General features: G+C 55.0%; 1 protein-coding gene across 12 annotated transcripts in view; it reads right to left on the bottom strand.

Annotated features, from left to right (window-relative positions):
* Window positions 1–13,741, bottom strand: part of SLC22A23 (solute carrier family 22 member 23) — a gene marked incomplete at its 5' end in the record, with an annotated part of 153,022 nt that extends 139,281 nt beyond the window's left edge. For 10 of the 12 annotated variants that reach the window (XM_082346015.1, XM_082346020.1, XM_082346021.1 and 7 more), the window contains one exon: window positions 13,109–13,741. In XM_082346015.1, coding sequence (XP_082202141.1) covers window positions 13,109–13,741 — 633 coding nt within the window. Of the gene's footprint in view, window positions 1–2,542; window positions 10,332–10,730; window positions 11,051–13,108 lie in introns of those variants that run through there. The other 2 variants (XM_082346025.1, XM_082346024.1) reach the window with 2 other exon arrangements.
* Window positions 13,742–14,313: the final 572 nt, after the last annotated feature.

The following is a 14,313-nucleotide window of genomic DNA, read 5'->3' as shown; positions in this document are numbered from 1 at the left end:
GGTCATCAGCAACACCCATCCGCAGGTAGACCGCACGGATTGGTGCTTCAGGATGCGGTGTGCCTGCCCCGGAAGCCGGGCCGCGGGCGGGCGGGCTGAGGCTCGGCTGACGGCACTCGTGCGCTCCGCAGACCCTCCTTCCACGGGGCAGAGCGCCCAGCCGAGCGGTCATTCCTGGCAACTCTGCAGCCCCTGCCCGGCTCACAGGGGAGCCTCGGTCTCAGACGGGCTGAGCCCTGGCCATCTGTTGGGTGGGGTCAGGAAACACAACGAACGTCTACACTAGCTCAGACCAGGACGTCTCAGACCTGGCGCTCCGGACATTTGGGGCTGGATCACCCTTTGCCGCGGGGGGTGGCGGTCCCATGTCGTACCACGTACGGCAGCATCCCTGGTCCCTGCTCACCAGACGTCAGCAGCACCCCTTCGTCCGCGTGACAACCACAATGTTTCCAGACACGGCCACGTGTCCGCTGGGGAAGAACCGCACCACGTGGGGATATCCTAGAACTTTTTTAAACAGCTGGTGCCTGGGTCCTACAGGTATTTCCCCGAGTTCCCCAAGCGAGTCTAGGTTTTCCAGACACCACCCCCGCCCCCAGTCCTAGATCCAGAAAGACCAATTCTGTCGATACGCAGCTTTCATTAGAAGGAAAGACTCTGTGACTAAAAGTTCTGAAAAACACTGGCTTAAAGACATAATGTGCTCCAGAGCCCAGGATGAATTCCAGTTTGAAGAGCTGCTACTTGAGATACATCACACCACCCTTCATGGTCCTCAGCAGCTCCTTGAACCTGGGCTTCAGGCCTGAGTTGACCTGTGATTCTGTCCTCTTTCTATTCTTGCCGTCCTAGAATTAAATTGGCTAACACCCCACACCGGCAGGGCCACAGCCCCCGGCCACCTTCGCCGCGGCGAGCACGTACCAGGGCCAGGTACCCAGGCACAGGGAAAGGCCTGGAGAAGGGGTGGGGTGACCAGGAGGCGGACTCCGGGAGGGAGAACACCGTGTGCAAAGGCTGAGGCTGCCTGAGGAAGGGTCGGGGCCAGAGCGCAGGGTCCCGGTGCTGGGCGGTGGGGACAGTGGCCGGAGAGGCAGGCGGCGGGCGCGAAAACCCGCCAACCAGGCCCAACTCCGCCCTAAAGGCCAGGGAGCACAGCGAAAACTGAGCAGGGGGGTCGAAAGAGCCAATCAGCTACGACTTAGGACAAAAGTGCTGGGGTTTGACGCAAGGGGGGTGGAGGAGATCAGAGACCAGAGGACACGGCCAGTCTTGCTGGTGATGGATCATGCAGGCCTGGAGCCTTGCGGAGATATCCAGGAACAGGCAGAGCTCTGGGGCCGCCCTCCTCAGGCTGTGTGCTGGAACTCAGCTGTTAACGGGCTGAACTGTGTCCCCTCACCCCCCAAGAGACTCTCCTGTGTTGAAGTTCTGACCCCCAGCACCTCAGATGTGACTCTTTGGAGATGGGCCCTTCCAGGGGTAATTCACTCAAAATGAGGTCACTGAGGTGGACCCTGATTGAACAGGGCTGTCCTTGTAAGGAGGGGATGAGGACACAGACACAGAGAGATGACCGTGTGAGGACACAGGGAAGAGGTGGTGTCTACAAGCCCAGGAGAGGGGCCTCGGAGGAACCAGCCCCGCTACCGCCTTGATCTTGGACGTCCAGCCCCCAGACTGTGGGGATAAATGTGTGTTGCTTTAGCCGCCCCGTCTGTGGGGCTTGTTTCTTGGCCCATAAGGAGCTAAGACAGCGGGGAACGACCTTAACGGGTGAGTGATGAAAAGGATTCTCGCAGGAGACCAGGAGGAGAGCCGCTAGGAGACAGATGGGAAGTCCAGGCAGCGCACCTGTCCTGATACAGCTGAGGACTGAATGGTCACCGCTAAGGCCACAGACAGGTCGCCGGACGTCCCTGAAGCCGTCTGCGGATCTGGTATCACCAGCCTGACTCGGCTGTGGCACCGAGACCCCGAGGCCCGGGCGAGGCGGGGACCAGGCAGAGCCGGCACCTCCCAAGGGCAGACACGTCGAGAGGGACAGGCCCTTGGTCAGAAGCCCTGGGAGGGGCCACGGCCATGGTTTTCGAGGGTGGAGGACGGATGGAAGGGCTGGGGGACCCCGAGGACACGGCGTGGATAGCTGGGCGGCACTGCTCCCCGGCCCCCCGCACGGTGAGCACAGGCCTCCCCAGGTGTGTTCACCTCTGTGCCCCATGCCTCAGCTCCCGCCCCACAGCACGCCCAGAGCCCTCCATCTGACACTGGTCTCGGCTGTACCAGGAGCTCCTTCTCTGGGCACAGACGAGCTTCCGTCCACCTGGGTCACTACCCGGGCCGGAGCAAGGCCTGCCACGGAGCAGATGTCCCGAGAGCGGAAGCAGGGCAGGCTCAACACAGGCGGTGTGGGGTCGCCCGATGGGGAGGGGCTGTGTGTCACTGTCCTCAAAGCGTAGGGCAGCAGCTATGTTCACAGCAGCCCTGTGACAAGAACCTCAAGGAGGGAGCCACCCAAGTGTCCACTGACGGATGATGGACAAACAAAAGTGGTGTAAACACAATGGAATATTACTGTTCAGTCGTAAAAAGGAAGGAAATCTGGACACGGGCTACAGCGTGGATGAACCACATGAGGCTCAGTGAACTAAGCCGGTCACAAAAGGACAAAAAATGGTTTCACTTATAGGAGGGGTTGAAAGTAGTCAAACTCACAGAGACAGAAACTAGATGGTGCGGGCTGGGGGCCGGGGTGGGGGAGAAGGGGAGTTAGTGTTTAATGGGGACAGAGGTTCAGTTTGGGAAGATGGAAAAGTTCTGGAAAGGATGGAGGTGATGGTTGCACAACGCTGAGAATGTACTTAATCCTGCTGAGCTGTGCACTTACAAATGCTTAAAATGGTCAGTTTCATGTTATGTATACTTTACCACAGTTACACAAACATTTTTTTAAGATGGACAAAAACTTTGTGTTTGCTGCAAATGCTCATCTATATCCATTTGGGAACAGTGGAGTTCCTTAGGATGAAGCAATCAAGGGTGCCCAATTTGTAAAGCATCTTTTAAACACACAGGAAAAGCAGCTTTTAATCTAATCTGGGAGGAAACAGTCTGTAGTGCAAATTATGGGGCTGAGTGCCTAAGCATCCATAATTTAATATGACCCCTGGGAGGCTTCTGGCTGGTTTACAGCACACTGTCTCCTTTGCGCTTATTCTTTATTTTTTTTAAGTTTTAGTTTTGGCTGCATTGGGTCTTCATTGCTGCACGCAGGCTTTCTCTAGTTGCAGCGAGCGGGGGCTACTCTTCGTTGCGGTGCATGGGCTTCTCATTGCGGTGGCTTCTCTTGTTGCGGAGCACGGGCTCTAGGTGCCTGGGCTTCAGTAGTTGTGGCACGTGGGCTCACAACTACTGAAGGAGTAGTGACAGGCAGTGGGTGGCGGTCCCCAGGAGCAGGGCCCAGCTCAGAAGGGCGGCATGTGGCTTAATGCTCTGCCTGTGGCTCGCAGGCTCTAGAGCACAGGCTCAGTAGTTGTGGCACACAGGCTCAGCAGTTGTGGCTCACGGGCTCTAGAGCGCAGGCTCAGTAGTTGTGGCGCATGGGCCTAGTTGCTCCGCGGCATGTGGGATCTTCCCAGACCAGGGCTTGAACCCGTGTCCCCTGCATTGGCAGGTGGATTCCCAACCACTGCGCCACCAGGGAAGCCCTACACTTAGTCTTTAAATTTTGCTAAGAAATAAAGTGTGACTATCACGCTAGCAGGAGGATTAAGTTATACAAAGACTGACCCTCTTCCCCACTTAAAAAAAAAAAAAAAAAAAGGCTGATAAACACTTAACCAGCATTCTTATGACTTGACATTCCTTCCCACAGGCTCCTGTGACTCAGCTATGGGTTCACTGCTCAGATAAGAAAACTGTCTCATTTCTGGAGCAGGGTTTCCAATGTAAGAAGCCTCCTGGCTCCTTGGTGCCACTGCAGGTCCTAATCTAACTATACACCCAGAACTAAACCGGTTAGGGCTGTGCCTCTGCAAAACAGGCCCTGCAAAAGTGAGTTATACTTTCACGGCAAGGAACCGAGAAAAAGACACAGCAAAGGAGTGGAGAAGCAGAAGGACGTGAAATCGGGAAGAAGACGCAGAAAGGCGCGGGGAACACTTGCTGAGCTTTGCAGTGGTGACACCGGCTCTGTGAACGGTGACAGGCAGTGGGGGGCGGTCCCCAGGAACAGGGCCCAGCTCAGAAGGGCCGCGTGTGGCTTAACGCTCTGCGGCTGCCGTCTCGATCTTGGGAATCATTTACGAACAAGGGGCCCTGCATTTTCATCTTGCACTGGGGTACCACAAGTTTCGTGGCTGGTCCTGACTGGAAGAAAGGTTTGGAGAGACCAGGAGACCCGCCCTGAGTGGGGCAGGGGGTGGGGCAACGCTTTGCTGCGTGTTTCAGCGTCTGCCCAGGGGCTCGCTCCAAGCCCCCTCTGATCTGGAGCTAATAGCTGAGGGCATCTATACCTATTTCCAGAAAAGAAGCCTCAGGAGGGGTGTTCCTGCCAATTCCACACTAAGCTTAAGGAGCCGGGTAAGTTCCACCCTGAGTCTTTGAGAAGAAAAAGAGTACTTTGTCTAAAGCATTTAAGGGTTAAATCATCAATATTCATTTATCCTCCATTAACTGCCCAAAAGATCCATCTCTAGTCTCTTCCACCCCCCATTGAAAAACAGCTACTGCTGCCCCCCACCCCATGGTCTGCAGGGGTCCCCCCGCCCTGGGTAACTACACGCTGTGCTCTGAAACCCACCTGCCCTGCCCCAGCTGGACATCGGAATTGCGCCCAGGAATCTGGTGTTGGACAGAGGGGTGCTGGCCTCTGCCTGACCAGGGACCAGGTGAGCAAAAGCCAGTCTGGACGGGGGGTGGGGAAGCTGATCTCAAGAGAAACTGATGCGGCTTCCAAAAGGGCTCTGAAACAACCCGTCCCACTTTCTGGTCTCAGATCCCAGCCTAGGTTTCCTGAGCCATCCCTGCATCTTTCCTGTCAATTTCTTTTCTATTTTTGTTAATTAATGTAATTTGGAATTTGTTTTCATTACTTGCAACCAAAGGAGTCCTGAGAAGAGAGGGTTTGACAGCATGTCATACAGTGCAAGTGATGACCTGAGAGCCCGCTGGCGGTGTTCTATTTCACAACGACTTGTTGTAGGGGAAATCCACTTAAATCAGCCCATAACCCTGCCCCTTTTCCCAGAAATGCAGGCTTGTGAATCTCTAGGCCACTTGTCTCAGGGGTGGTCAGCCCGTATGTAATGACCAGCGCTGGGTAAACGTTGAGAGAAGCAGAGACCACAGAGCCAAGTCTGTGGACCACGGAGGTCAGGGTCAATGCCTCCTACAGACCCAGCAGGGACAACACTCCAGGTGGGCAGAGGCCTCTCTACAGAGCCTGGCCCTTCCCCCGTTTGTACCTGCCCTGAAGGCAGCTCCCTGATGCCTGCGGTCAAGGCTCGGGTTACCCTCTGCCCCCCTTTACAATTCCACTTTCTCTCCGATCCGCTTCCCCCCAGCACAGCTAATCCAGACTTCTAACTCGGTAGACGGTCCTCCATCGAAGGGCACGGACTCAGATGTCTGGCCCACGACCTCGGTGGAGGTGGAGGAGCAACTGACAGAGTACCCCACCTCATCCTGGGCCCCGCCGGCCAGGAAGCCCCTTTCCTTTTCAGATCCCTGAGCCCTGCGGCCAGAGACCTGCTCTGTTTTCACAAGAGAACTCTGAAAACCAGCCAACCCCTTCAAGGGTCTTTCAGACAAACCCCCTGGAGGTCAACCTTGGCGGGACCCCTCAGGCCACCTGCATTGCAGCGTCCCATCTGAAGGGCACACCTGGCTTCCCAGGTCATCAGTTTCTGGGCAAAGGCGAGAGACACCTCGGAACAGCCATGGAATTAACCACCCTTCCAGGTGTGGCCTATCAGGTCCTCCCCATCTAAGCATTTCTGACCTGACTCGTTCAGCCAGTCCTTACCCCACAGAAGAGGAAGAAAGGAATCTGAGATTTCCAGGTGTCTCCTGGAGGGGGGTGTGCGCTCCCATTCCGCCCCACAGCCGCCCTGGAGGGGAGGGGAGGGGAGCCCTGAGCCCACTTTACCCGCGAGGTGCCTGCAGATGAACGGGTCATAACCCACACCTGCCAAGCTAAAGAGCTCCGCTCTTCTCATGACATCAACGCAGGTGAGCTCAGACGCTTCTGGTGAGGACTCGGTGGGTAAAGGGCACACCTCCACTGGGGAGAGGGACAGACACACAGCCAGTGCTGGGGGCACTGCGTGCGGACCTGAAGGATGAACAGGGACCAGCAAGTAGAAGGAAGGACAAAAGGGTTCCAGGAAGTGGGCTCAGAAGGCAGAAGGAGCAACGATTAGGGAAACTGCCCGAGAGGTCTGCACAGCCCACCACAGAAGCCGCAGGTAACAGCACACGGCCACGCCCATCCTCAGGCAGCAGCAGGACCATCTCTGATTGGCCAGTAAAGATGAAGAGAAAGGGCAGGTCCCCCCCATCCCCCCTCCCCCGGGCGGGGCCCCTGGGGCGGAGGCAAAAACACCCTGCAGGGTGAGCAGGTGAGCAATTCTAACCCTACAGCTACGGCTCTGGACACGTCAGTGACTCCCAGCCTCGTTCTCCTCCCTGAACTGAACTCTGGACTCGAAGATAACACCACAGCTCGCTGTGCCCAGGGCACACTTTTACCTACACTGGGTGCTGGGCACAGGTGAAGCTGGTTGAATGAAGTCAGTTCTAGCCGATGGCTTCCCATTTCAGGGTCCTCTGGCCCCATGGAAATTTAATTAGCACCCTCCCCTTTTGAGCCAGAGGGCAAGAGAAGATGCTAGAACCCTCCAGGGCCGGTGCTTCTCCAATCAGCAGCCCGGGAACAGGGTCAGACCCACTTGCCCAAGGCCTGGTCCGAACCTGCCGGCCAGTGGGCTTCTCCACGGCTCCTCCTCAGGCCCCCCCCCCCTCGGGCCAGCGGCCTCCTTCCAGCAGAAGCAGGCCCGGCTTCCCCCCTGCCCATCTGTGGGGCCCCAAGCAGGGTCAGCGCCAGCCCCGTCCTCACCCCACAGGCTCTCCCTGGGCGCCCCCGTTCCCTACCCATCCCTCGGCTGGCTGAGTTCATCGTCTCATGGCTATGAGTCACCCCATCCCCGTGCTCCCAGCCACCCTGCACGCTTCAACCCCAGGCTCCCGCAGGCCACAAGGCCCTGCAGATGCCACTCCCTCTCGGAGGGAAAGACACCCCCCCCACCCCCTCCTCTGCCTCTCTCCTGCTCAGGCCTCAGTCTCATCACTGAGGCCAGTCCGTCTGGGCCAGGCTCTCTGTTCTCTCTCATTTCCCATTCTTTCCACTCACTTATCTCAGTTTGTAATTAAAAAGTGATGATGATTAGTTAAGGTGTGCCTCGCTTGTTAGTCCATCAGCTCGGTGGGTGCTGTGCTGTCTCCGCCTAGCGCTGCATTCCCAACAGGAAGCACAAAGCCTGGCCCAGAATCCGCACTCACGTCTGAGAGAGGGAGGAGGGAGGGGAGGAGAGGTTAGGAAAAAACAGAGGAGTGGCCCAGGCTCACACTCAGTGGCGTGATGATTGCCTAACAACTGTTTCTCGGAAGAAAAACAGACCCAGGTGTGCGGTGTTTGCAGATTTCCATGGTGTAAATGCTCTCACCGTAGCCGGCTCCCAGCTGCCAGTCCTGCATCCTGAATGTGTGGCCCAGCCGGCTCCCGCACCAGGACTGACATTTGGTGCCCAACGTGTTTTTAAGTGACATCAACTTTTGACTCGATCCTGCCTGGGACTGAAGGCCAGAATGAACTGAGACTTGCAAAACAATGCTAAAGACAAGAGGTTTTGCAGCTGGTCCAGAGCAAGAAGATGAAGGAAAGGTGAGACCTGGGGACGAACACTGTCCCCCAAAAGATGGAAGAGCTGCTTAGCAACTGTGCAACTTTCGGTGTCTCCATCAGTGACGACCACACCAGATTCTACGCTTAGGAGCTCGTCATGAGCAAGTCAAAGCCTGTGAGAAATGCTGTTATGCCCACTGACCTAACATTTATTTCCCTTCCTAGCAATTCATCCTAATACCTCAATAGAAGCAAATCTGACACCTACAACACCAAATCAAAAAGGTACTGAGATCCTAAAAATATTCAAAGAAAATGTGTTTTTTCCCTAATATTCCAGGATTATAGAAGCCCTAAATCTACCACAAAACCCAGAAACCATAAAAGATTCACTTGACCCTATCCAAACCAAAAGTCTCTGCATGACAAAAATACCATAAACAAAATCAAAAGACAAACAACAAACCAGGGAAAAACATTTACAAAACATCCAAAATGATTAATTTACTTTATGCATAAAGTAATCCTATAAATCAGTAAGAAAATAATGCCCCCCCCAAATATACACACAAGAAGGCAAAGGATGCGAAGAGACAGTTCAAAGAAAAGGAAACACAAGTGGCTCAAAAAATTTCAGAGATATTTAACCTCCCTCCTAACAAGAGAATGCAAATGACAACAACGACCAAATACAATTTCTCACATGTCAAACCAGGAGACATTTAAAAGTATGACAACCCCCTGGGTCAGGGAGGGTGTGGGAGTGGGGCCTCACACCTTATGGATGGAAGCGTGAAAGGGCAATAAGATCTCTATGGAGAGCACTTTGACATCTGTCAGAATTAAAATGTAGCCCAGTGTGACCCTCCACTTCTAAAAGTTTCATGTGTGCGGGAGTTTCATTGTATATCATGTAATAACAAAGACTGGAAACAACCGGAATGCCCGCTTGAAGGGTGACTTGTTAAATTATTACACAGAAAAGAGCGAGGGGCTCCCTGTACTGATAGCACCCATCCCCAACACAGGTGAACAAAAGGCCTGAAACAGTGTATACGAACAGCTTGTGAGAGAAAAACATATAAATGAAAATATACTTGGAATATTTCTGGAAGGATACATAAGGAACTGGTAACCATGGCTGCTTCCAAAGAGGGAAACTGGAGGCAGAGATGGCGAGAAATGTTACTTTTACTGTTTGCTTTTGGTCCCATGTGATGCATTGTCTATTTCAGTCAGTTTCTAAACACAGTCACTGCACAAAGATGTTCACTGTTGTGTTGTATATAGTAGACACACGAAATAAAACCACACTAGGATGACCTGCCAGGTGAGTTCTTTCTAAAGATATTCCTATTGCGATGACATTGTAATTATTTTTCACCCTAATTAAATCGTACTGAGTCACTTTAAATAACTTCTCATCTTGAGCCCCAGAAAAAGAATTCAAATTACTTCCTGGGGTATTTAAACAACTCTCAGGTTACTTACAGGATAAAGGCCAGCAATCTGTGAGAATTCTTGGCGAACAGAAAAAATATTAGAAGACTGGAGATAAACAAACATCTTAAATTTCACGTACAGAAAGAGAGTGTTGCTAACATTGATGGTAGGCAAAATTCTAGGGGTTATTCAAGGAAGTGGAGAGCATTAGAAACCAACAAGGGTTCACTCTGAACAATGCAGGATAAACCATGCATATTACTGGGAGGAGTATTTTAAAGTCAGCAGAGTTATGTTAAGCACTGATGATCTTTCTACGCGTCTGGGGATAAAACGCAGAGCAATGAACAGCATTTGGAAGTTGAGGACCAACTTTCTGGTCCACTCAAGGCTGGTGAACGGACTTAAAATCAAGACAACACTCAGTGTTAAGACTGCCTTGGACGGCTCAACATTCTTAATCAAAGGAAATAACAGGTGAAAATGTTTTGAAAACTTTATAGGGCAGCACAAAAGAAAGGTGGCGTCATCATCATTATTACGATTTCGAAGGCATTGCAAATTCTGATTAACAAATACCAGGGACCAAGGCAAAAAATAGAAATAAAAAAGATCCTAACAGGAGAGATCTAACAACCCAAAACTAGCAAGATGAAACCTACATGGTACCCCACGTCACACAAGCACAGGCTGAGAAAGCCCTGACATAACGGGATCCCATCGAGGCCCCGAGGTAGACAGATGACATGTCTATGGAAAGCCTTAATGATCGACTGTAAGCTTCATTAGTGAAGTGACCAATGTCTTCTCTTCTGATCAGAACACACAGGCCGTGCCTATTGTGTTCTGGGTGCCATGCTTAAGAGATACATATGCCACGTGGAACCATCAGAATGGCGAATTCTGTCCCGTACGGAAGGACTGAAGGAGCTGGCGATTTCTTAGCCAGGGAAGAAACCAGTACTTGGGTATCCTCAGATATCTGAGCATGTATTATATGAAGGAAAAAGAATCATTCGGAGGAGAGAGCTGCACAAACAGGCATGAGATGACCCGAGTTATGTCCACCAAAAAGCACGACTCTCTGCAAGGAAGACTAACCAGCTAATGGGGTTCCGTGCAAGGCACAGCCACGCCAGGGATGCCACCCAGGAGGGGAGAGACTCTTGTCAGTTCCAAGACCCCTTTTAACTATAACGACCTGGGACTCTATCTGCCTTGGCAGTTTCATGTGTGTAAGTGCTATTATAGCCTGTATACTAGACTATACAATATATGATATAGATATTAATGATATATATCTAGAACATATATTTAATATAATGTAATATGTGCCTGGTGGTTCTTCTGTATCCCCCTCCCCATCTAATACCTGGGGAGAGAACAGGCCCTCTATCGCAGGGAGGCACACACCTGCTGGAGGAAGTCTGATGATAAAGATATTGCACGGGGCGCTTCCTTGTGAGGGGAAGGTCGCGGCGCTCAGTGGGGGAAGAGGGTACAAAAGGCAACTTCTCAGACCCTGAACTTTCATCCACGGACAGAAGGAGAAGCCTGCCACTTCTGCTTCCACTTGCAAGCCAAGCTGACAGGCACCTGACCTCTGGAATCAGCACCCATCACAATATGCATTCCACGTCTGTACATCTGATACAGGATCCAGCGGGCACCGCCATCAGAGGAGAAAGCTGGCCTCAGTACCTGCCAAAATGTGCTTAAAAAGCTTTTGAAAGCATTGGTTAATGGAACAGAACAGTCCTTTATTTAGATCTTATTTGTGCGTGAGAATCAATATGTCCTTTTTAGTCTTTATCTTACAGGAAAATGCGTCTCTACCTATTGCCCCCAAGTGTTCACCTCCCGGACTGCCTTGTCAGCTGTACATAACTGACGCACCCCAAGCCATGCTGCACACCCTCGTGCCATTTTTGACCCCCTCGAGTGCTTACTTGGAACACCTGTCCAGCTCTCCAAGGCGCCTCCATAGCCTGCTTTCAAGAACTGTTCTAGCTTTCTCCTCCCACCATCCACGGCACGGTCCCCACCACTGGGACGATGATGCTCTGACCCACTCCTAACTTCCAAGTTGGCCTCCCCTGTGACCCCAGAACAGAGTACCCTCTACACACATCTGCTTCGATCTACATCATTCCTCCTGTACTTTAGAAAGAGGCTCAAAGTATTTGACACGTTGCAAATCCTTACTTTCACAGACATACAAACAGTATTAAGATAGTCACTGTTCTTAAGTTTTCCGTGTGGTAAACAGCAACCAGACATTGACCTCCATCGATGGGAAACAGTCACAGAAACGCCTTGGCAAAGGACAGGCTGACTGACAGGATCAAGGTGAACCAAGCTAGAAGCATCTCCCCATTAACAGCTAATCCAGAGAGTTCCCGGAGGCCAGCTCATTTCTCGCCAGGCTGGTATAAGCTGAAGACAAGGGTCATGATGATGTAAGAGTTTCATCTTACATATCCATGAGGCACAGCTGTTTACTAACACACGTTTGGGGTGGGGGGGAGATACATGCACATAGATTATTATAAACTGTCAAATTTCAGTCTGGCATTTAAACAAAGCATTTCAAACTCTGCCCAGAACTGCCCAGAAGTGGGAGAAAGGTCTACATTTACTTTGAAAGGCAAATTAGTTATTTAAAACACAGAAGGGGCACAATAACACAAGTTGTTTGACACACTGGCATACAATCTCTCTTGTATGTTAAGAAATCCAGAAAACTGTAGATGTCTTAGGCATTGATTTTCTAGCACTGCCCCTTCTCCACCTTTATGATGGCCACACATCTCTCGCAAACACTCCTACTCCATTTCCCAGGATGCAGCACCTCTGCTAGAGGGCCCCCCTGGGCTGGAGCAAGTCAGATGTCCAGGTAAAGCTGGCCAGGATCTGACCTCAACGCCTGGACAAAAGGGCTGCTGTGTGACAGCAGGAGTGGTCCCGAAACACCACAAATTCTTAGCATCCTTCCTACACTCCAATGGTGTTTGCTACGGTCCCGAGAAGGCACCTGAGGGAACACTGGGGTGGCGAAGTCCAACGTGAAATACGCCGACCTCTGGGGAGGACTGAGCTTGGGGAAACCGAAAAGGAACCTTCAAAAGCGGTTTGCCTCTCCGGCTACAACTTGAGCTCTGTAGTCAGCTTTGGTCTGTTTCCAAAGCCAGCGCTGGATGGCTGAGGCGTGTCCGGAAGAGCACCTGGGAATAGGGACTACTCTGGCAGAAGCTTCTTTGTGGGAGACTTGGGGACAGCTGGCCCAGCAAAGGGCAGAGCCCGGGGCCAGGCTCCAGCGGGCAGACCTTGAGACGGGCATCCTCCAGGGCCAGCTGGTGACACATCAGGCCTTGCCCTCTGCGGGCCACCCCTGCCTGAACGAAGTGACAGCTCGACGGTGGGGGAGGGAAGCTCCAGCCTTTGCAGAGAGAGAGGGGCGCCCCTTTCGTGTGTGCTTTGAGACAGGAGTTTGGGTGCCAACTCGGAAGGCTAAGGTGCCCCTTGGCGTAGGTAGGCAGGGCCACCGCAGAGGGCTGCCGGAGCCCGGCTTCACACCCGGGCAAACACATCCGTTTGGGGGATGGAAGGACAGCAAGCCCACGTGAGGTGCGAGGACACGCGGGCTCGCACCACTGCGGGTACCCGGGTCTGCACGAGGGCGCGGGGAAGGGCGCGAGGACCGCGGAGGGCACAGCGCTCGGGAGGGGGACGCGGGGCCGGGGCGGTCGCGGCTCTTACCTTGCTGACCACGTTTTGGACCAGGCCTGTGCGGATGCCGTAGTTCCACGCGTGGCAATCACAGTTGGAGGCGTTGTCCCCCTTGTCCGGAGGGGACGGCAGGGGCGGCGCGTCGCCCCCTTCCGCGCCGCTGCCGTTGCCGAGGGGGCCCGCCGTCCCCCAGGCGGCGGTGGAGAAGGGGGTGGTCGGGGGGGTGGTCCAGTTGGCCAGGTCGCCGCCGCCCCACCGGCCCGTGGCCGTGACCCCCGCTGGCTCGGCGCCCTTGCTGTCCCCGCGGCACCAGAAGTTGGGCTGGTCCAAGAGGAAGGAGTCCGAGAACTGGCTGAAGCCGATGAAGAGCGCCGGGATCCAGGTGAGCAGCACAAGGGTCTTCTGGTAGCCGCCGCCCAGGCCCCCGAGGAAGGGCAGCACCGACCCGTCGTAGTCCAGCAACAGGAGGCTCGGGTGCGGGCCGCCGGCGGCGTGCGGGGCGGGCAGCGGCTGGATGTCGCCGCCGCCGCCCGGGCCCGCGCGCCCCCCGAGGGGCGCCGAGGCCGCCGCGTCCCCGGGCGGCAGGGCGCCGTTCTCCTCGGCCGCGGGCGGCAGCCGCCCAGGGACGCCGCCCGCCGCCTCGCGCCGCCGGTCTATCGCCATGGCCCGGGTCCGCGGCGCCCGCAGAGGCGCATAGAGCGCGGCGGAGGCTCCCGCGGGGCCCCGGGCAGAGCGCGCGGGCCCGCCGCCGCCGCCGCCGCCGCCGAGGAGGGCCCGCCGCTCGCAGGGACGCTCGGCCACCGCGCGCGTCACTGCGCCCCCATGGCCGGCCACCCGCGCCCCGGCTGCGGCCCCGGCGGGTGCCGGGCGGAGGGCGGGCAGAGGCCGCGGCCCTCAGCCGCCGCCGCTCATCGGCTCAGAGGCCCGGGCGCCGGCGGCCGAGCCCGCCGCTCTCCGCGGCTCCGCGCCCGGCGCGCGAGGAGGAGGAGGAGGAGCGGCGCCGCGCCTGTGCCTGTGCCTGTGCCGGCGGGAGCCCTGCGGAGCGTGGCGCGGGCGGCTCCGCGCTCCCCGCGCGCCCGGGATGTATTTATCCGACCCCGGCGCCTCCCGGAAGCCGCGAGCTCGATGCCAGCCTGCCGCGCCGGCCGCGATCCCCGGCTCGGCTCCCCGGCCTCCCTCCGCCTCCCGCGCCCCGGCCCGCCCCCTCTCCCCCCGCGCGGTGGAGGTAACGCGGC

Source organism: Balaenoptera borealis (genome assembly GCF_965194805.1).
Source record: "Balaenoptera borealis genome assembly, chromosome: 12".
Lineage (NCBI taxonomy): Eukaryota > Metazoa > Chordata > Mammalia > Artiodactyla > Balaenopteridae > Balaenoptera > Balaenoptera borealis.
The sequence above is the reverse complement of the archived record's forward strand: the minus strand, read 5'-3'. Positions and strand labels throughout refer to the sequence as shown.